This window comes from Elgaria multicarinata, chromosome 4 (genome assembly GCF_023053635.1).
Source record: "Elgaria multicarinata webbii isolate HBS135686 ecotype San Diego chromosome 4, rElgMul1.1.pri, whole genome shotgun sequence".
Classification (NCBI taxonomy): domain Eukaryota; kingdom Metazoa; phylum Chordata; class Lepidosauria; order Squamata; family Anguidae; genus Elgaria; species Elgaria multicarinata.
This window is the reverse complement of record NC_086174.1, coordinates 68,823,372-68,844,563: the sequence shown is the minus strand read 5'-3', so window position 1 is coordinate 68,844,563 and position 21,192 is coordinate 68,823,372. Positions and strand designations below refer to the sequence as shown.

The window sequence follows — 21,192 nt, the reverse complement described above, 5'->3', positions numbered from 1 at the left end:
AAAAATGTTTCTCCTTAAGCAGATCCCCTTGGGCTAACAGATTCCTGTTAAACCAGGCCTCTGGTACTCTTAAAACACAGTCCCATGCCATTTCACTCATAATTAGGTTCCTTCAAGTTCAAAGGGACTTACTCCTACCTAAGCATCCATAGGATTGAAGGCTTACTCCTGGACAGGGAAAAGCTCTCTTGAACAGCTGACCCACCTTCCCCTGACTACCTTCTTACTGCTGCAACTTTTCAGCTGCTATTTCTCCCAAGTGGGATGCTGGGGTGGGGGGGGGTGAGCTCATGCTTTATACATAGTTTATTCTTACAGCTGTGGCAACAGAATGATCAAGGGTACTTCCAGATGGGGGATTCCTAGCACTACCAATCAAAAGGCACTGTACAACTCTTCCACCTTTTCTTCCTTTGGCTGCAAACCTATACTCAGTTACCTGGGAGTAAGTCCCCTTTAATTCACCAGGACTTACTTCTGAGTAGACATTTGTAGGATTGCACTGTAAAAGGACTTTTTTTCTAGCAAGAAAAAAAATACAGAATACATTGTGAAGAAACGTGGGAGGGTTACAAATGAAAGACAACATTGTCTGGACCCCCTGTAAAATTCTGTGAGTGAGACAGTGCAAATAGCACAATCATTGCCTCATCTGGAAGCACCCTAGGTCAGGGGAGAAGAGAGGAACAAAGCCCTTCACAGATTTCGCACCAAGTGCAAGAGAACTATTCACTGCAAAATCTTAAGGTGAGCAGAATCTGAGCGTGAACGTAGCGATCTTCAAGACACTGCCACACAAGCCAACTGCTTAGAGACAAAGTAACTGTGGCTCCTGGGAACTGTATTCTTTGGCAATGAACCTGTATAGCATCTGTGGAGTTTTAACTGAACTGGAGAATATCCTATGTATACAGTTAATCTCTAGGTACAGTTAGGTATAACCTATTCACTTCGTATACATTTACTAAGCTTGAACTGTACAGATTAACAAGAGTATCTTTCCTGGAAGAAACTCTCTTTTATCAAGCTAATGAACTCTGCCATCTCCCTGAAATACAAGTTCATTATTAAACTGCTCCTTAGATACCAGTTCTGCAGGAGAAGCAAATTCTTTGTCTGCATGTGACCTGTGAAAAGTAATTTAGAGCAACAGCCATTCAGTGTGAATACACAGTCCAAGGTCAGAAGGGGACCACAGCAGCCATTCAAGTCAAAAACCCTTAAGAAGAAACACTAAATCCTTTCCACGTGCATAAAACTGCACTGAAGTTTATTGTTTGAATGGTTTCTTTGTGAAAGCTGCCTTGAGTTTCCCGTAAAACTTTTAAATAATAAAAAAGTCACAAGTATTAGTTACTTCCAATTTCATTACTGAGGCACAATCAAAACATTAAGTTGAACTAGGAAGTAAGTCCTATTGAGACTACCTCTGAGTTTAGAATCATGCAGCATGACTTTACACACTGTAGGGAAAAACAGCAATCTAAATCTAGACCAACCAACTTTGAAGCCATAAAGCAGGGGTGGGGAACCTCAAACCCAGGAAGCAAATTGAGCCCAGTCCATCAGCATGGTCATGCCCTCTTGTCCTGCCCCTTTTCCCCAACTACTGAACACTGGGTGGTTTCCTGGCTTCTGTGAATTTCCCCTCATTCTAAAAGAGTGAAATGCCTCTGCTAAGGCTTACAGTATGAAGAATACAAAAACAAATATGGCAGGCTTATAAAAACATCAGAAAGGACCATTTTAATATTTAAAATGTTTAAAATAGGTAGTCTCATACCTAGTATCACATGAAGAACACACATAGATTTCTTGCAACTTTGTTTTACAGCACAATGAAACACTCAGAAGTAAGTTCCATGGAGTTAATGGGGTTTACTTCCAGGAAAGTGGGCATAGGATTGCAGCCTCAATCAGGTAATTAAGCTTTTTATAACCAGAAAAGTAAAAATAAAATAAAAAATAGGCTGCAATCCTATACCCACTTCCTTGGGAATAAGTCTCACTGAACTCAGTAGGACTTACTTCTGGGTAGACCTGCACAGAATTGCATTGTTGATTTGCTACTACGAATAACTTCATCAGAAATTTAATTAAGGATAATTTACCCTACCATTTTTGTTAGGAAAAAGAAACCAAACATTTTATTTGAATTTGTAAAGAAACATTTACAGTGCTAAGAAACATCTGATTTATATTTAAGAGCCACGTCCCCAACCTGGTGCCCTCCAGATGTAATGAACAACTCTCATCACCTCAGCCAGCACACACTGGCTGGGGATGATGGATTTGTAATCCAACACATATAGAGGGCACCAGGTTGGAGAATGTTGGCTTAGAGGCAGTTATAAAAGATTTGCAAATGATGGCTTATATAACTTCTACAATACTTTTTTTAAAAAAGAGAACACTGATCAACAAACAGAGTAAGGACCCAATCCTATGCATGTTTAGACAGATAGAAGTCCTACAACTCCCAGCATGCCCCAGCCAAACATACATAGGATTGCGACTGGGAGGGAAAGCACTTACTGGTTTTGGCATTTCTGGTTCTTGGAAGTATTCCTGAAGGTCCAAAAGCCAATATTCATGCAACAGCCTAAGGATGTTCTTTCTTTAAAGAGACCTGAGCAAAGAATCCAAATAATTATTACACAGAAGTTAAACCAAGACACAATATATGCTGGAGTTTCAAGTTAGGATGATTCATTCATGGCCAATAATTACTTAGTAACGCCACTGCTTTAGAAAAAACATTAAAACCAGCAACCTCACCCAATGAAAGAAGAATCCAATTGCATGTAAAGAAGGTCATTTGGCCAGCCACACCCAAAGGAGCAACTATAATTTGAAGATTTTTGAAGAAGTGTGCATGCGTGCCTGTGTAGTGGGGTGGGTGGGGGTGTACCTAAAGCAAGTATCCAAGCAACACAAAAACCAACGAAAGCTCTTGACTTGGTTTGAAGGAAAACTTTAACTTAAGTGTCTCATTCAAACCCAATGTAGTCCTACCCGCTTCACTAACTACTGTCCCTTTAAAAGAAATCAATGATCCCGTGTAAGCAGACTGCAGGCAAGGATTTTATAAATGGCTGAAGCACAGCGCAGGGGCAATCTTGCTCCCAGCAAGGTAGTCATCACCTCACTTTGCCTCCGAGCTATGCAGGCCAAGAGCAGTTCCTTGAGAAGTCAAAATGTCGGTCTGCTGTAACCTACAATCTTCCCAACTCACCATTCAAATAAAAATGTTTGAGGGGGAACCCTCCTTCCAGGGCCCAGGTGCATAAACTGCCCCCTCCCTTGCACTCTATTTTACTCAATCCAGAACAAGTCACCGCTACCAAACCCATTTCTACTTTACCCCCGTCCTGAACACATACACTGAAAGTGGGGCGGCGGCGGGGGGGGGAGAAATCCACCCTTTCCACCACTCTGGTGACTATTGAAAAAGAGTGCGGCTCAAGGGGCAACTAATCCGCCTTAACATTGCTCTCCAAGTCACGTATATTTGAGAGTAAGCTCCACCGAACATTGGGCGGCTTACTCCTAAGTAAGCATGCAGGCGGCCTGCTCTGTACGTAATCTCAAGCGGGCATTCAAAGGGAAAATATTCAGGGTGCAATCCTATCCTCGCTTACCTGAGGAAGTTCAGTCCCACTAGAGTTTACCGGGGCTTCCTTGCGAATAAAACACGCCCAGGATCAAGCTGCAATCCTTCGCACGGTTACTTGGGCGTAAGACTCACTGAACTCGGTGGGACTTAACTTCCGAAATAAAGCAAATAGGGGTAGGGCTGTGGGAAGCGGAAATACTAAACGAGGTAGGTAGGTGAGAAAGACACACTTTAAGAGCTCGATGTCTACTCAGAACAAAACCCCATTGAATTCAATGGGACTTACCTATACACCCACGTTGCCCCATTGAGCTACGTGGGTACAGGATTGCAATCTTAGTTAACTTTTAAAACGCGCAAGAGTCCCTTAAAAAAAATAGGAGAGAGGAGTGGAAAGGAAAGAGGACCGAAGTGGCTATCGAGGGAGAACGTAAATCCCGGCCCGAGAAGGACCTGCGGAGAGCATTTCCCCTCCGAGAGCAGAGCGTTAATCCGCCCGCGCCGCCGCCACACCTGTTGCCAAAGCCGCGTCCTCCACAACGCCACTCGGCTCCTCGGGTTTTTCTTTTCCCGCCAGCTCCAGGAGAAGCCCCGGGGAAGAGGGGAATTCGCCAGGCAGCCCTTACCTCAGCGGCGCGTCCTCTCGCTTCGACGGGCAAAGCTGCTGCTGCGCCTCCGCTCCAGCTGCTCTCTGCTCCCCTGGGCGTCGCTGCTTGCCCCTCCCCGGTGGCAAGTACAATATGGCTGACGGCGCGGAGTGGGCAAGCGCTGCAGGTCGTTCGCCTAGCCTTGCCTCCACCCCGCCTCCTCCAGCGCCCGCCAGCAACGCGCGCAAGCGGCAGCAGCAACAGCACTTTCTTCCTGGCGAGGGCTCTGCTAGCTTTTAACCGAGGGAGGACCCAAAACGCCTGAAGATGGTGGGAGACGTCCTTACTGCAGTTCTGTGATTTGTAAAGTACCGGTGAAGCTTCCTAAGCGGAGGCTTAACTACTTAAAGGAGGAAAAAGTCCGGAGCCTAGGTACTCCCCCACCCCCGTCCATGTAATCTCCGCGCTCTTTTCCCAGCGCCGCAGCCTGGAAAATTACTTCAGAGCTTGTAAGGCGTTTGAGGAGGGTGCTGTAATAATCGCGTCGCATTAGCAACAGGGTTCTTAGGGAGAATACACAAACAAATACACAACAGCCCGGAGTAGTGAAGTACTTGGGCAACCGTGATAGAAATTGGTTGAAATCCCACTACTACCACCATCAGGTTGTGTCGGTCCAGGTTTGGGTGTGGGGAACGAGACTCAAGGATAGTAAAATAAGAACAACTAGATATCGCGGCCTAAATGTGTAAGCTGTTGAGTTCGCTAGATGTTAAGCAAACAACAACAACACAAACAAAAAACCCAACTCAAAGCAAACCACAACAACCAGGGATAAAAAGGAAGCCCCAACAAAAGGGAGGGGAGAAAAAGGTGTCTTGTTTCTTTTCTCCCACACCTTTCCCTATATAATCCTACTCCAGTGGATTTTTGATCCGTTTCAACAAGGACATTATTTTACTCCCCACGTATTGGTCTAGGTCTCTTTCTCCTGCTCTGCCCCATAAATTTATTGGGATGGTGATTAGGGGCGAAACTACATGTTACTGCACAAGATCGGTAATTAGATCTCCTGACAGTTTTTGTTGAAAAATGCAGGCAAATTGCCCTGAATTGGACTGCGGGGAATGGGTCACAGCTTTTGGTCATGGAAGGGGAAGATCGGAGCCCATATTGTAACTGTCCTCTTCTCCCCCACTCCCCAATGCAGATAATAGGAGCTTGGGGAGGGGGAATAATTTCAATCAGGGAAATAATGATGGGAGAGAGGGCTAAAAATGTATACCTTAGTGCTATGGCCCCAATCCAATTAATCCTTGTAGTTACTTTTAAACCAGGAGATCTAATTTGCCTAATTCTGCGCCTGGGGTCGGTAACATGTCAATCTCCAAATGATGTAGAACTCCAATTCCCATCAGCCCCAGCCACTGATGAGTGGTCAAGGTAGTCCAACAACAAGCTTGGAGGTTGGACAATACAAGGGCTGCTAAGTGGTTGAACCTGCTTGACAGGTTGGGCTTTGTCAGGTAAAAGACTGGCGAAATACCTTAAAGATATTTTATATAGTTGGACTCTACTGGAAGAAAAGACCCTTTGGGGAATCAGGCCTTACAATTCAATCCTATACTTCGGCTATTGGGCGGTATAAAAATGTAATAAATAAATAAATATTCTTGGAAGTAAGTTGTGTCCCTTTTGTTCAGTGGGGCTTACTTCAACCAAGTGTTCAAAGGATTGCAGCTTTAGTCCTCCCTGCACCCGCCTGCAGGAGATGATGTCATCAAGGCTTTTGTGAAGAAGGTGCAATTTTTTGAAGTACAGTTGTAGTTAAGAGAGACTCAAAATCAGTCTGAGGATTCAGAGTGGTTCACTGAGCTTTGGAAGCATTTTTAAGGTGGTTACTAGAAACCTAATGTTGGAGTATTAACGCTGTGCAGCTCCACTTATGCTCAACCTGTATGCATGTGTAAATAAACCGTATATCATGAAACAGCAGTCAGTCAGTCTCCAGTAACCTCATTCTAAGGAAACAAAACCCTGGGTAACACTTGTACTTACCATATCAAAAATATCTTTAAAAACAGTATTTGCAACAAAGCTTTATTGTGTTCTGACTTGCAATATTATACGTTATAGATGTAGAACATTTAATGTGAAGTAATGTTTGGTTGTGATTGAATTTCATCTGCCTTCATATTATTAAATTTTCTTTAGCCTTCTGGTGTGTAATCATGAACACTTAAGCAATGCAGCATCTATACACTAGGTCAGCTGCTACCAATCCTCCAGTCAGTGGCTTGATTCAGACAAACATAAGCTGACATAACATGACATTCTGATTAACAAACTAGCTAAAAGTGGGCTAGATGGAACAACTATTAGGTGGATTCACAGTTGGCTACAGAATCGGACTCAAAGAGTACTTATCAATGGAACCTTCTCAGACTGGGGAGAGGCAATGAGTTGGGGTACCGCAGGGCTCACTCCTAGGCCCAGTGCTCTTCAACATTTTTATTAATGATTTGGACAAGGAGGTGCAGGGAACGCTTATCAAATTTGCAGATGACACAAAATTGGGTGGAATAGGTAATGCCCTGGAAGACAGAAACAAACTTCTTGATAGGCTGGAGTGCTGGGATAAAACAACAGAATGAAATTTAATAGGGATAAATGCCAAGTTCTACATCTAGGAAATAGAAATCAAATGCACAGTTACAAAATGGGGGATACTTGGCTCAGCAATACTACAAACAAGAAGGATCTTGGAATTGTTGTAGATCGCAAGCTGAATATGAGCCAACAGTGCGATATGGCTGCAAGAAAGGCAAATGCTATTTTGGGCTGCATTAATAGAAGTATAGCTTCCAAATCACGTGAGGTACTGGTTCCTCTCTATTCGGCCCTAGTTAGGCCTCATCTAGATTATTGCATCCAGTTCTGGGCTCCACAATTCAAGAAGGACGCAGACAAGCTGGAGTGTGTTCAGATGAGGGCAACGAGGATGATCAGGGGTCTGGAAACAAAGCCCAATGAAGAGAGACTGAAAGAACTGGGCCTGTTTAGCCTGGAGAAGAGAAGATTGAGGGGAGACATGATAGCACTCTTCAAATACTTAAAGGTTGTCACACAGAGGAGGGCCAGGATCTCTTCTCGATCCTCCCAGAATGCAGGACACGGAATAATGGGCTCAAGTTAAAGGAAGCCAGATTCCAGCTGGACATCAGGAAAAACTTCCTGACTGTTAGAGCAGTACGGCAATGGAATCAGTTACCTAGGGAGGTGGTGGGCTCTCCCACACTAGAGGCCTTCAAGAGGCAGCTGGACAACCATCTGTCAGGGATGCTTTAGGGAGGATTCCTGCATTGAGCAGGGGGTTGGACTCGATGGCCTTGTAGGCCCCTTCCAACTCTGCTATTTTATGATTCTATGATTCTATATGCACAAGTCCTGTAGCACACACTTTGCCCTAGCTTTCCTCCCTTTGTGGTATGCCACAATTATCCCCAGAGGAAAGTCCTCATTAACAATAATTTCCTTTTATGTCTGAACTGTGAAATGCTGGTTATACCAGGTTTGGAAGAAGACAGGATTTTAAACCAACTTCAAACCATGGTTTAAGATTCTTTCAAACCTGGTAACCATGTTTCCCCAGTTTGGACAAAATGGGAAACTATAATTTATTGAAGACTTCTGTACTTATTGAGTTACACCAAAAAAGAAGGAGGGAAGAGGTGGACTCTGTGCAAGGACAGAGTACATAGGTTCAAGACTTGTGAATATCTTGCTTTCCTAAGCTGAAAAATTTATGTCTGAATTGTAGTGGATAAACAATATACCTGAACCATAATGGATGCAAAGGCAAATTCTGTACTATGCATTGCAACTCAAAGACAGAGGACCTCTCAGTCAAGGCACCCCAGCTATGAAATGGTCTTTCCAGAGAGGTTTGCCTGGCTGGCACCTATGTTATTGTCTTTTTGTTCCCAAAGACCTTTTTATTTTCCCAAGCAATTTAATCTTAATTTGGATTCCATTGACAGTTTTTATATTGCTTTGAGATATACTGCCCTACTGCTTTTAATGATTTATTGGTATTTTTTTATTTTAACTGTTTTGCTGTATTTTCTTTTTAATGTAAGCCACCCTGGGAATTTGAATGGTGGTAAAATAAATAAATAAATAAATAAATGTCCCACCATTTCTCCAAGGTAGGCTAGGCTAAGAGATCCAGGGTCGCACGCTGAATTTCCTGCCTCAGCATGGAAACTCAGATCTTCCTAGTCCCAGACCTGCACAACCTATGACCCCTGACCTCAGTGTAGCCAAACAGCCTCATATGGCATCTCCCCAGGGGCTTGATAAACCCCCTTGTTAATGGTGTTGTTGCTTGCCTGAGGTTTCACAAACAGGTAGGCTGTCTTGCACTTGGCAAGCCAAAATACACAGCTGGTGGGAAGTGTTTGTTTTGTTTGGTTGCAATAATGGAAGGCATTCTAAGTCTCTCCATCAAAGAGATTTGGCCATTGACCAAAGGGATTCTGTCATTGATTTCAGTGCTGTAGGCATGCTAGCCAAAATAGAAACATCTTCAGAGCATTGTTTGTTCCATGCATGGGCTCCCGTTGTCCCTATTTATAAGGACAGTTACTCTGGACTGTTTCCTGCCTTTGGAAAAGCACTGTCCCTATATTTGCCTTTGGGTTGGGGGATGGTCTTGTTAATTTGTTCTTTAGTTTGGGTTGCTAGATTTGTCATTCTTCAGTTGATGCATCATGCCAGTAGATATGCATGAACACTAAAGAACCATGTAGTACATCACCTGACAATTGCATACTGCCACAGCTTAGGTATTTTGTTTATTTGTTAATTTTATTAAATTTATATCTCATCTTTCCCCCCAAAATTGCTGCTCAAGGTGGGATATCATTTGAACCTGTTATCCTGACTGTGCTGGCTGGGTGTGATGGGGCTCCAATACATATGGTGTCAGAGGAGACGAGGTTGGAGGAGGCTTGAAAACATAATGTGCTTTTCTTGAGAACGATTGTGCTTTTCTAGTGTTACCTTTTACCAAAGAAATGGATGCTGCTCTCCCCCTGCCCCAACATTTACATCAGTGGAAACAAGCAGCTGCAGAGTGAATGAGTACAACACGCAAAGAAGGTGAAGTATACAACCTTCAGCAATGTGTCTGAGCAGAGAGGACCTGATCAGTGTTTCTTGGCATGAGCTCAGAGGCATTGCAAGAGGCCCTGTTTTCATCGGCAAAGAGTTGGAGGGTATATGCCCTTTCTATTTTCTTCTGGCTGTTGTTGGCTTTTGAAGATGTCACTGCATTTATTGTGCAATCCTCTACATATCTACTCAGAAGTAAGTCCAACTGGGTTCAGTGGGGCTTACTGCCTGGTAAGTGAGTATAGGATTGCAGCTTTCATCAAGCAAGCTTCTATGTAATATCACATGAAATAGAGTGACTGATCCTTTGAAAAGATTTAACTATTTTTGCTGGTTGGATACTTTGAAACAGGTTATTCATTAATATAACCACCTCTTCCTTCACCTTGCCCAGTGTCTGAATGAGCTGTGGGTCAGAGACGTCCAAGGAGGCTGTGGACAAATAAAAAGAGTTGAGAAGGCTCTTTGGCACTGAATTAACTTCCTCATTCTTTTCATGCAAACCAAAGTTCTTTGGAAAGAACAGGAGAAAAATAATCTGCAATTCTTCCAAAGCTACCAATTATAATCTAGCCCAGAATTCATAGCACTTTGTTACCCAGCTAGTCACATAGTAGCAATAAAGCTCATGTTTTTAGACTTGCTAGTTATGCCCAGATTCACAGTTTCCAGGTCTGGTTCCAGATGGAAGGCTCCTAGCACTAACTATCAAAAGGTATTATGCAGCTATTCTATCTTTTCTCTTCCTTGGGAGTTTTTTTATGTTATGAAAAAGATGGATGAAGCAGTGGAAAAACAAAGGAGAGCTACAAATTGAAGACAACATTCTATAAATGAGGCACTGCAATTGTACAATAAAAGCCTTGTCCGTAAGCACAAAGGATCCCCTGGGGGGTCAATGAGTGTTGGGACTCTAGAAGTGTTTTTCTTCATATGGAAGACAAGCAGCAACTGGGAGCTCACCCCTCTCTCTCTCTGCAATCCTAAAATGGAATTCTGAAAGCAGCAGATGGAGGAAAAAGCAGGTTGGGAAGATCATCGGAGAAGAGTGAGTTCAAAGTATTCCTAGGGGTGCTTCTCGGCTAGCAATCAGATGGCATTGTGCAGCTGTTCCATCTTTTTTCTCCTTAATGGATTTTCTAAGAAGACAGAAGAAGCAATAAGAAAGCACAGGAGGGTCACAAGTAGAAGGCAACATTGTCTGTGTCCATGTTAACTTCTATAAATGTGCAGGGCAAAGCCCCCTAGATCTAAACTGCTCTCATTTATTCTGTGAATGGTACCCAGGTAAACAACACCTGGATTCATGTAGCTTGGAATTGTAGCACTGTCAATTAAGAGACATCCTTCTTGGGAGAACAATTAATTCCCTCCCATTATAGAGATGCCATTTAAAAAGAAGTTTCAGCCCTCATATGAATATACTTCACAAATACCTGTCTTCACACTAGTTGTATATATTAAGGGCCAATTCAATTCTTGATGCTTCTTCAGGATTGGATGGCTTTTCTTGAAAATGAAAATCTGTCTATCAAAGCAAGGAAGTTATCACAAATGAGAAGGAAATAGAGTGCAGGATATAAGCAACAGGATGGAAGGTGAAAGCAAAATGACAACACCTCTTTTGTCTACTATTGTTCAGAATTGATGATGCATTTAAACACCCACCCCCACCCCGAGAAAAGCAGTTTTTGTTGGTAGTGCCAAGCTGGCAATCAGCACAGCTACCACCACAAAGGAAAGGAAACATTTAGATGAAATGTTGAGTAACTATAAATAATTGATAAGATATGGCAGTTTTATTGTCCAAAGTGCTTCATGGTCTTTGGCCCTGATGCAGCAAGCTCCCATTCATTCGTGCACACAAGGGGTGTTGTATGCGTTTTTGTGGGGGGGGGGTGTACGAGCCCAGGCATGCTTGACGCTGCTTTTTCAAACACCCATTCTCCCATCCCCAAACTTTAAGCTTCTTCTTCTATTATTATTATTTTTTAGAATGCTCTTTGCTCCTCTGATGCCATGTTTCTCGCCTGCCCAAGGGTCTCCACTTCCCTTGCTCAGCTTCGTCCATTTTCTTCTGCTGCCCCTTATGCCTGGAACGCTCTTCCAGAACATTTGAGAACTACAAGTTCAACCGCAGCTTTTAAAGCTCAGCTAAAAACTTTTCTTTTTCCTAAAGCTTTTAAAACTTGATTTTGTTCTGACTTTATACTGTTAGTTTTACCCTACCCAGTGCCTGTTTACCCTACCCTGTGCCTGTTTGCATTCTCTTCCCCTCCTTATTGTTTTATTATGGTTTTATTAGAATGTAAGCCTATGCAGCAGGGTCTTGCTATTTACTGTTTTACTCTGTACAGCACCATGTACATTGATGGTGCTATATAAATAAATAAATAAATAATAATAATAATGTGTCTGAGTTTAGCAAGTAGTTTGTGCTGCTCCTCAATGTAGTAATGTTACATTTTTGTGAACCGCCCAGAGCACTCCGGCTATTGGGCGGTATAGAAATGTAATAAATAAATAAATAATGTTTAGGAAATGGCCATGCCAGCCGGGAATGATCAAAACTGAGGTCCAACACATCTGGAGGGCACCTTGGGCATGTCTACATTCTGTATGTACTCCATTGTGGCTGCAAAGTTGCACACCTTTGTTTACATGAAGCATCTGACAATTCGCATCCACATCATCCTTTTTGTCATGAAGCTGCGTGTTTTTAGGTCTTGTTTTACTGCTTCTTCTTTTTTAACTTTGCTCCCCTGTCACCACAGTTGTTTATGCATGTATCAGTGATGGCTTCAGTGCGGCTTAGGATGTCTCATCTGGACACATCTCTGTGCATGTACGAAGCATTGCAAGATTGCAGGATAGAGGTGGGATCCAGGTGATTTTTTTGTTTTGTTTTTACAAAAGGACACCATGGCAACGGTAGAGTACAATTGTGGGATGAAGCAAGGATAGTAAATGTGCATATAGCAAAGAATCAATGAATTGTAGCTGCTTAAATGCGCAGATACAATCTTTCAACAGTACAAAGTTGCACAGAATTTTTTTTAAAAATAATATGTAGACAGTTCCTCCATTACTCTAGCTTTGCTCTGCGTTACCACTGTGTGACAATGGTGCTGCAAATTTTCTGGGCAGGATAGTCTGTTCAATGCCGTGTATTGCTGCTGTTGTTGCTGCTTCGCAGCTGCAATGCTGCAATTTTTTGGAGGGGTCAGTAGTGAAAGCAGCATCCTATAGACAGCTCCCAGGTTAAGGAAGGTTGAGATAAAACAACAAAATTCTCTGTGCTTGTGAATATGGGAAGCGTCTGTACAGCAAATCAAACCATTGGGTCCTTTTACATGCAAAGCCTATGCTTTACCACTGAGCTACAGCAGCCCTTCATTGGTTGAGTCAGCCTGGTTATTTTTGTAGGCATTCCTATGCTATGTGTGCAAGGTGGGTGACAGTAATTTTTCTTTACCCAAACATTCATATTCCTGTCATAAAAAAGCTTCAGAAAACTGGGAATGAAATGAATCCTTTCATTATTCACCCAAACCCCAGAGCAGAACGTACAAAATATCTTGCCTGCTTGGTTCTATCTTCAGTCATGTAATAGAAGACACTGCTGTTTTGTTATCTATGGCTTCAGTAGTTTTTTTCAAGTAACACTGGAGTAAACAGTTTGAGATTGGTAGTCCAGAAAGGGGTGGACAGATTTTATTTATTTATTTATTTATTTATTTATTTATTTATTTCATTTATATACTGCCCCATAGCCAAAGCTCTCTGGGTGGTTTACAAAGATTAAAAAACAGTGAACATTAAAAACAAATATACAAAATTTAAAACCATAAAAACAAACAATATGTTTTGGATCTCAACTCCCAGAAGCCCCTGCCAGCAGGGCTAATGGTCAAGTATGCTGGGAGGTGAAGTCAAAAACATCAGGAGACACATCTTTTCTTTGCCTACCCCGGTCTATATGACATGAGCTGTAAATAGCCATAATAATAATAATAATAATAATAATAATAATAATAATAATAATAATTTAATATTTTGATTAGTTTTTGTCTCTTTTTATACAATAAAAATAAAATAGAGGAGGGGGTTGGGACTAAGTTGAAACACATTAAAAGACAAACAAAAGCTATAATTGATACTCAAACATTCATATCAGTGTATGATAACCAAATATCTAAATCTGTATCTGGAGGTACTGCTATCTGTAATAAGCTGCATGTTCTAATGTAGAAAGGGCAGTAAGATCCTATGTCCATTGAAGAGTCAATGGTGTGGACTTGGGATTCCAGTTTCGATGTATGGTCTTTTTGCTCTCAACATCCACTTTTGTTTACCATCTGATACATCCTAGAGCACAGGAATATAATTCAAAAGCACATGAACATCAGTAAAATTCAGCATTTTTTCTAAATACAAAATTAATACATAGAAATAAAATACATATACATATAAATACATATAAAATACATATAAAAATGTAATAAATAAATAAATACTTCCATCCCCCCCCCCACCAAAAAAAAAAGTCACCACAGGACTTGCCCACATCATTTGGGGGAGTGATGGAAAGTCCATACTGCAATGCCAATACTGGATATGTTTTTCTAAAAAGACAATGGAAAAGCAAATTCTGTTGTATTAATTTTAATTTCAAATCAAGAGAAACGGAATGCACAGAGGCAAAGATGACCTTCCATTGTTTTTCAAGTATGGGATGTTCCAGTTCCCCATTTCACTCCTCTCTAATGACCTGTGTATCAAACTTAGACGTATCTAGTAATTATTTATATAGCTAAATTGTAGCCATGTTAATGGGTGGTAAAGAAATTAATTCTAATATTTCAGGGGTTGCAGAAGCATTAAGAGTTAATGGGCCAAAAATAGGTGTTAAAAGGTGTGTTAACTGTAAATATTGACAGTGGACTGTAGTTGGCACTTTATATTTGTGTTGTATTTCTGAATAGAATAGCCATGTTGTTAATTGTTAAACTTGAATCTGCCCCTTCCTCTAAGGTGCTGAAAGGATGTTTACAACAACCCTGTAAACTAAGCTAGACTGAGAGATAATGATTTGCCCAAGGCATCCTGGTAAGCTCAGCAGGGATTTTAACCTGGATCTCCTTTAGGTTAAAGCCCAATTCTTTAACTGCCATATCACACTATCAGTCACAGGTCAGCTAACCTCTCAGCAGCTGCCATCTAGATTAAAGCAGTCTTCATTAAACACAAAGCAGTCTTCATTAAACACCCCCAATGACTGAACAAAGAAGCTCCTTACCCTTAGAGGTTGTTACCTGAGGCAGGTGTTTGTCATGTTGCCAAGGTATTGTGAGAAATGTTGGCAAGTGACTCTGTCATTTGGCCTCAGCTGTTTTTATTGCAGACAATGAGGAAACTCACAACCTTGTTGGCTTAGGGCCAAATTAAATGGGATGGCAATGGCCTGATATGGAGGAGGGCGGAGAGCTTGAGGGGTCTGACTTTAACATAAAAAATGGTGTAAGGAAGTGGGGAGTTGAACCCTCTCCCCTGCTGTATTTCCCTTTGGTTGGTTGCCCAAAACCTCTTTTCACCCCAGACTAATACTGGAAGAGAGCTGAGCTGGGGGAAGTGTATGAAGGTGGGTAAGAGAGTGGGTAGGAGAGTAAGGTGGGTGAGAGTTCAGCTCTCCTCTCCAATGCACCCCTTTTGTTGCTAAAATAAGTCCTGTCTTTAGTTATTTATATTTTGTTACATTTATAATGTTACATTTGTAAACCACCCAGAGAACTTCGGATATGGGGCAATATATAAATGTAATAAATAAATAGATAAATAAATATACCGCCCCATAGCCGAAGCTCTCTGAGCAGTGTCTTTGCTTTATATGTGATGGCTGTCGCCAGCAAGTCTAGTTTGGCTTTAAACCTTGTCAGACTAATACTTGAGGTGAGAATGATGGACACCTTGGCAGTTGGGAAAAAGGATCTGAACGCTGTAAATCATTATGAACACTTGTTCTCTCATGGAAAGAGAAGGAAGTGTGATTTTACTGGGCTATGAGGTGGAAGAAGCACAGAAGAAAAATTCCATTGTACACAACAACAATAATAATAGGTATGTAGGCACAATTATTGCTGGTACATTGGCATTGGAGAGTCAGAGCAAGTTTAGATGATATCTTTCACTGGACTAACTTGTTGGTAGAAAAACAAACCAAACTTTCAAGTTGTGGGAATTGGAAAAGTTACAATATGTTTGCAAGTCAGTCCAGTTAACAGACATTTTAAACCAGTGTTTCCCATCTTATAAGTTTTTCTCAACGATGCCCAGAACTTTTCTTTGTAGCAATTCTTTCAAATACTTCAGAAATGTGATGGAGGTACTTGTCTCTTCAGTTGGTTACAGAAGTGTAAAATCCTTCCATTCAGTTTGGGGCTTAAATAAAATTTTAAAGGGATGCAAGGGTTCAGGTAAGAGAGAGCATACACCCTCTACATTGGGCTGATATAGATGCTGCTAACTGTGGCCTGCCTGAGGATTCTTGCAGAGAACATAAGCCCCTGGTGAGTGTGTCCTCTGTTTCTGTCTTTGTGTACTAGAGATCATGTGCGGTAGTGGATTAAGGTCTTCTCAAGTGGATTAGCTGATCAAGGCATTGTGCTCTGCCTTGGAACACTTCTCAACCATGCTCCCATTTTGCTTGCTGTCTGCAGCTAAGAATTCTTGAAAAGCAAAGGTATTAGCTGGGGGAAAAAACAAAAAACAAATCCATATTTGGGTAATAATTTTACTAAAGGTCACCAAAAATGTGCATGCTTTTGATATTTCCAGTTCTCTTAATCAGACAAGTTATTATAAAAAGTAGGTGTGAGGAGAGGGAAGAAGCGAGAGGAGAGGGTGACTATTCTGCATGATCAGAGTCTTAAGATGAATTGCAAGAGATGGGGGTTGCAGACATTCAAATTAGGTCTACTAGGTGATGTGATGGGTGTTGCATCTGGGACTGGGGGAGGAAGAAACAAACAAACAATGGTTGATCCCTCATTTTTGAAAATATAAAAGCCAATGTGACTTTGAACCGTCTCCACCCTTGGCAGATATACTACACTGGTTCCTCAGTAGGTGGAAAACAGAAGCAGTGAGAAACTACAAAGCTGAAGTTTCTCCCACCACCATCACCCCTTGAAAGGAAGACCTTCTTGCCAAGCATAATTTAGATCAATTCATGCCTCAATATTCTGTTGAAATACTGGCTCCATTAAATTCCAGTTTTGAAGTATGAAACAAAAGAAAACCTCTAGCTCACTCACAGGAGTGTAAGAACAAAGGAAGGATCATGCTGGATCAGATCAAAAGCCTCTCTAGTCCAGCATCCTCGTTCCACAATTGCCAACCAGATGCCTCTGTGAAGCCCAAAAGCAGGACATGAGAACCCTTCTGCTCATGTTCTCCAGTAACTGGTAATCAGTGGTATGCACATATATATTTTCAGTGGCAACATTTGCCTACAGCCTTTATGCAAACAAAATGCTAACATAAGAATGCTCCAATATTTTTTGTTGGGAAGAGTTGATGATTAATTTATTTTTAAATTACCTGCAACTTGCTAGGCTCTGTTCAAGAATAACATCACAGATAGGCCCTGACAGTCTGAGAACAATTTAGTAACTTATTAAACCAGATGCCGATCAGTGACAATGCTTGGTCCTGAGAAGTTCAGACCTGGCCAAACACATCCCTTAGTTACATTCAGATTGGACTACAGCAGTGCTCTTTACATGGGGGCTACCTTTAAATGGTCTTTGGAAGTTTCAGTTGCTCTAGAATGCAGCAGCAAATATGTTAGTGGGGTTTTCCCATGGCATCATATGACACCTTTCCTGCAACAAGTGCACAGGTGCGCTTCAAAATTACCGGTAATCATCTCCTCTAACAAGAGCCTGCCTGCTTCCTAAGATCTGTAGAGAGGACCCTTTGTGTCTCAGCTGTGGTGGAGGCATGATTGCTTGGGACAAGAGAAAGGACCTTCTTGGTGACTGCACCCAGTGTTCTTCCCTAATCGGGCATTTCATTGTTGTTGTTGTTATTATTAAATTTATTTCTTACCCGTCTCTCCATTTTGCTTCCTAGGTTCTGCATTTGTAACTGCTCCAGTTTCCCAATATCAATCTGTTGGCAACTGACTATGTCTTGTTATCATGAATTTATTAGTTTTACCTAGGAAGAACTTTTCTAATCAAGTTTGTAAGGGCTGGTCCTCAGTTTAGGAAGGAACTTCCATGTAGCTTGGTTCTGCTACTGTTCTGGTTTACAGCTTGAAGACCTAGCCTTGTATTGGTTCCCCACCCATCCCATTTCATCCATTCCTCATCCATTCATGTCATCCATACCCTTTCTTTCAATTCAACTGCCATAACTCCTCTTTTTACAGTGTATTAACCATGCATTTATTGGGTGTTTACTTTTTAAAGTTACGTTTCCATAAAGTTGAAGATTTGATTTATATGGAAATGGATTAGATATGAGTTTAGCTGCCTGGTTGGGCAAACAGTTGAGAAAACAAGGCCAGAAGCCTTGATATACCTGCTCTATATGTAGGCCTCTGTATGTAGTTTGGTTCTTGCAAGTGAACTGCACGATGTGATTGGACTAATATATGTGCCTGAACGTGCTGTAATACTAAAACTGTTATACCAGCAAGGAACTGCTTAATTGGAATTTCTAATTGACAAGACCTTTTGGTATAGTAGAAGACAAATAAGCTAGCTTGATAAGGAGGACTGACCATCCAGGTTAATCTGACATTGCCAGAAGAGTTAGGGGCCATCTGTTGATAAGGTATAATGAAGAAATTTTCTTTGATCTGTCTTTGTTTTGCTTTAGAATTTTGCTAATTGCTAATTGGTTAAGATCCTACTATGTATAAATATACCTGCTTTTCACTGCCAGTTGAGAAGTTCTTTGTCTGTAGGACTTTCTCCACACAGCTGTATTACGCTTAATAAAACAGAGTTGCCTTTTTATCCTTGACAAGTCGAACATGAGTTGAGGCAAGAACACCCAGATTATGGGATATTTTGCCCTGAGTAGTTTGGCCCCTCCACTTGCTGGATCTTTTGCCTTGCCAGGCAGATAATGTTTTATGTGACAGAGCCTTGTTCAGTGAGTTTTTTGTTTTGGTCTGCTGAGCCAGTTTCTATTTTTATATTGTGTTATATCGTTCTGTTTTATATGCTTTTTTTCACCATGGGAATCATTGTAAGCTTCTTTGAGCAATTCAAAAGCATTGGAGGGGCCTGATATAAATTTTTTGAATGAAATAAATATGTGGTTTTAAAAACATTGTCCGTTAATCAGTTTGATGCATTCATTCCATGTATAATTGCTCCATCAATATTCAAAGGAGAGAGCCAGAGTAATGAGGCAGTGAGTGCCAGGTTATGGAGACATAGGTTCAAAGCCCTAATCAACCAAAGGGTTCTCTGGGTAAGTTGGCACTCTCAGCCTAACCTACTTTGCAGGGTTGTTGTGAAGGTAAAATGGGAAAGATACTACATATGTTAGCCACCCTGATTGCCATTTTTTTTTTTTGGTGGAAATGCAGGGTACAAATAAAATAAATAATATATTACCCTGAACTCATTAGAGGAAGGGTGGGGTGCAAATACAGTAAATAAATAAAATTACAAGCAAGCAGAAAATGCTAAATGAATTCAACTGGAGCCTTATTTCACTCAGCCAATTATATAAAGACAGGGGAGTTCCTTGTGACATAATTATTATTTTTGTAAACTCAAAGCCCCTTTGGGAAGAGGAAGCATCATTCATTTTATGTTTGAGATACATAGTAATTTTATGTGACCCACCCCTCCAGCCTGACTATTTGGGAACTAGTGGGTTGAGGTATAACTTTGCATAGCTCTGCAAAGGCATACATATGTCTCTTAGTGAAATCAGTGGGACTAATATGTGCTTAACTGGCATTTTAAAAAAATCTGTTCTGCATTTGAGACTAGCTAGCTGTAGCTTTGAGTGCTGGGAAAAAGAAAAAGGGGGTAAATTGTCATTTATGTTATATCATATGCAGAAAACCTCAATTTAGGCAGAGGCTGGTGATACTTGTGTTTATGCTGCCACTGTCATAGTCAATAGCAATAAGTTTAAAAATAACTTCAAAAACTGCTGGAATGCCTGTAACAGGAACAGTTTACAAAGATATTTTGTTTTTTAAAATATATTTTGCATTGAGGCTAGCTGTTGGAAACAAAATAAATCTATCTTACATTGAGACTAGCTATTATCTCTTGCCACCATACAAATAACTGCAAATCTTTTGGTTAAAAGCCAGAGTTCGCACTCTGCAGTATGAGTAATTAGAAAAATATTTCACCCCATGGTAATAATACAGAGAGTGCTTTGTACTGAGTAATTGCTTCAGAGAGGAACTGTATTAAGTTATGCAATTAAGTGCTAACAATGCTAAGGGGAACCCCCCCCCCTAATACTTAGGTAGGTCATACACATTGTGGTTGAGTAGCCAGGACCTGGGTTAGCCGGATTATGCGGTAAATGTACATGACAATACTACACCTCCACAGAGACCAACATTGGTACTTACCACACAATCCAGGCAACTCATGTGGGAAGACAAGACATAATTCTCACATGGCGCGTAAACATGCAGAAATGATTTTTGGTGCAAGCATGTCACAGTAATAACATTTGAATAGCCCCCAAGCTGACTTTAAATGCGCTCAGTAGATCTGGCAATCTTAGCACAGGTGTTCAGCTCTTCCAAAATTTACCTGAAACTAGCAGTGTTGTTCAGGAAATTACTGCAAAGGGAAACATTACCAGAATGAAGTAAATGTTTAAATGTTTACAATCTTTAGAGCAGGAGGGAGATTGATAAAATTAGACAATTCCTACCCATAAAGGGAGTTTGCAGCTTAATAGTTTTAATTAAAACTATTAAGGGGGCAATCTTATGCATGTTTAGACAGGAAAAAAGTCCTACAGCTCTCAGCATTACCCCTCCAGCATATTGCGGATTGTGGGTCTTTTTTTGTTTGTCTAAACATGCATAGGATTGCTCCCTAAGTGGCTTAGAAAGGAGGAGGAAAATAAAAAGCCAAGAGAAATGTGGTGGTCAGGAAAATGATTATAGGCTGATATTTGTAAGTTGTCTTCCATTCAGTAGGTCACTGCATCTCTCCTATCAGCAAAATGTAGAAATGCAATGGATTGCCATAAAAAACATTATCTAGAGATACACACTGTATTAACTATTTATTTATTATTGCATTTATATCCCACCTATGTGAGCTTCACATTTGTTTCTCAGTAGGAGTTCCCAGTTGGGGATAATTAACCTTTGTACACAGAGTGCAAAATGAGAGGCAAGAGCTAAAGAATACACCTACCCCAAAGAGTTCCTGTTTCTCGTATGATACTGTAAGCTTGCTGGTGGAAGCAAGGGTAGAGCTACCGAAACACAGGAGTTGCAACATACAGTTTTGTGGGCCTCTACTAGGTTCAGGGAGGAGGCTTATGTGATTCAGTTTCCCTGAAGAGGTTCTCATAGGGTGTCAACATGAGACTTCCTAAGGGTTATAAATTCTTGAGAACAATTTTACCAGGAAAGCACAGGGCAGTATCCAATAATACTGCAGCACTCTTCTTTTTTCTGTTGTACCAGGGGGACCCACTGCCAGCACAACAGGAAATTTCCTAAAGTAACCCCAGAAATTAGTGGAAACATTCATTTTCAGATTTGGACAGGTTCACTGAGCTCTGTTTGGGGAGCTGTGC

The 21,192-nt window shown here is 41.2% G+C and overlaps 1 protein-coding gene across 1 annotated transcript in view; it reads right to left on the bottom strand.

Annotated features, from left to right (window-relative positions):
* The window catches only part of EZR (ezrin), a 41,869-nt gene extending 37,524 nt beyond the window's left edge, over positions 1 to 4,345 (bottom strand). Inside the window, exons 1-2 of the mRNA XM_063124493.1 lie at positions 4,243 to 4,345; positions 2,536 to 2,629 (exon numbers count right to left, since the gene is read on the bottom strand). Coding sequence (XP_062980563.1) covers positions 2,536 to 2,547 — 12 coding nt within the window. The 5' untranslated portion in view covers positions 2,548 to 2,629; positions 4,243 to 4,345. The remainder of the gene's footprint in view (positions 1 to 2,535; positions 2,630 to 4,242) is intronic.
* Positions 4,346 to 21,192: the final 16,847 nt, after the last annotated feature.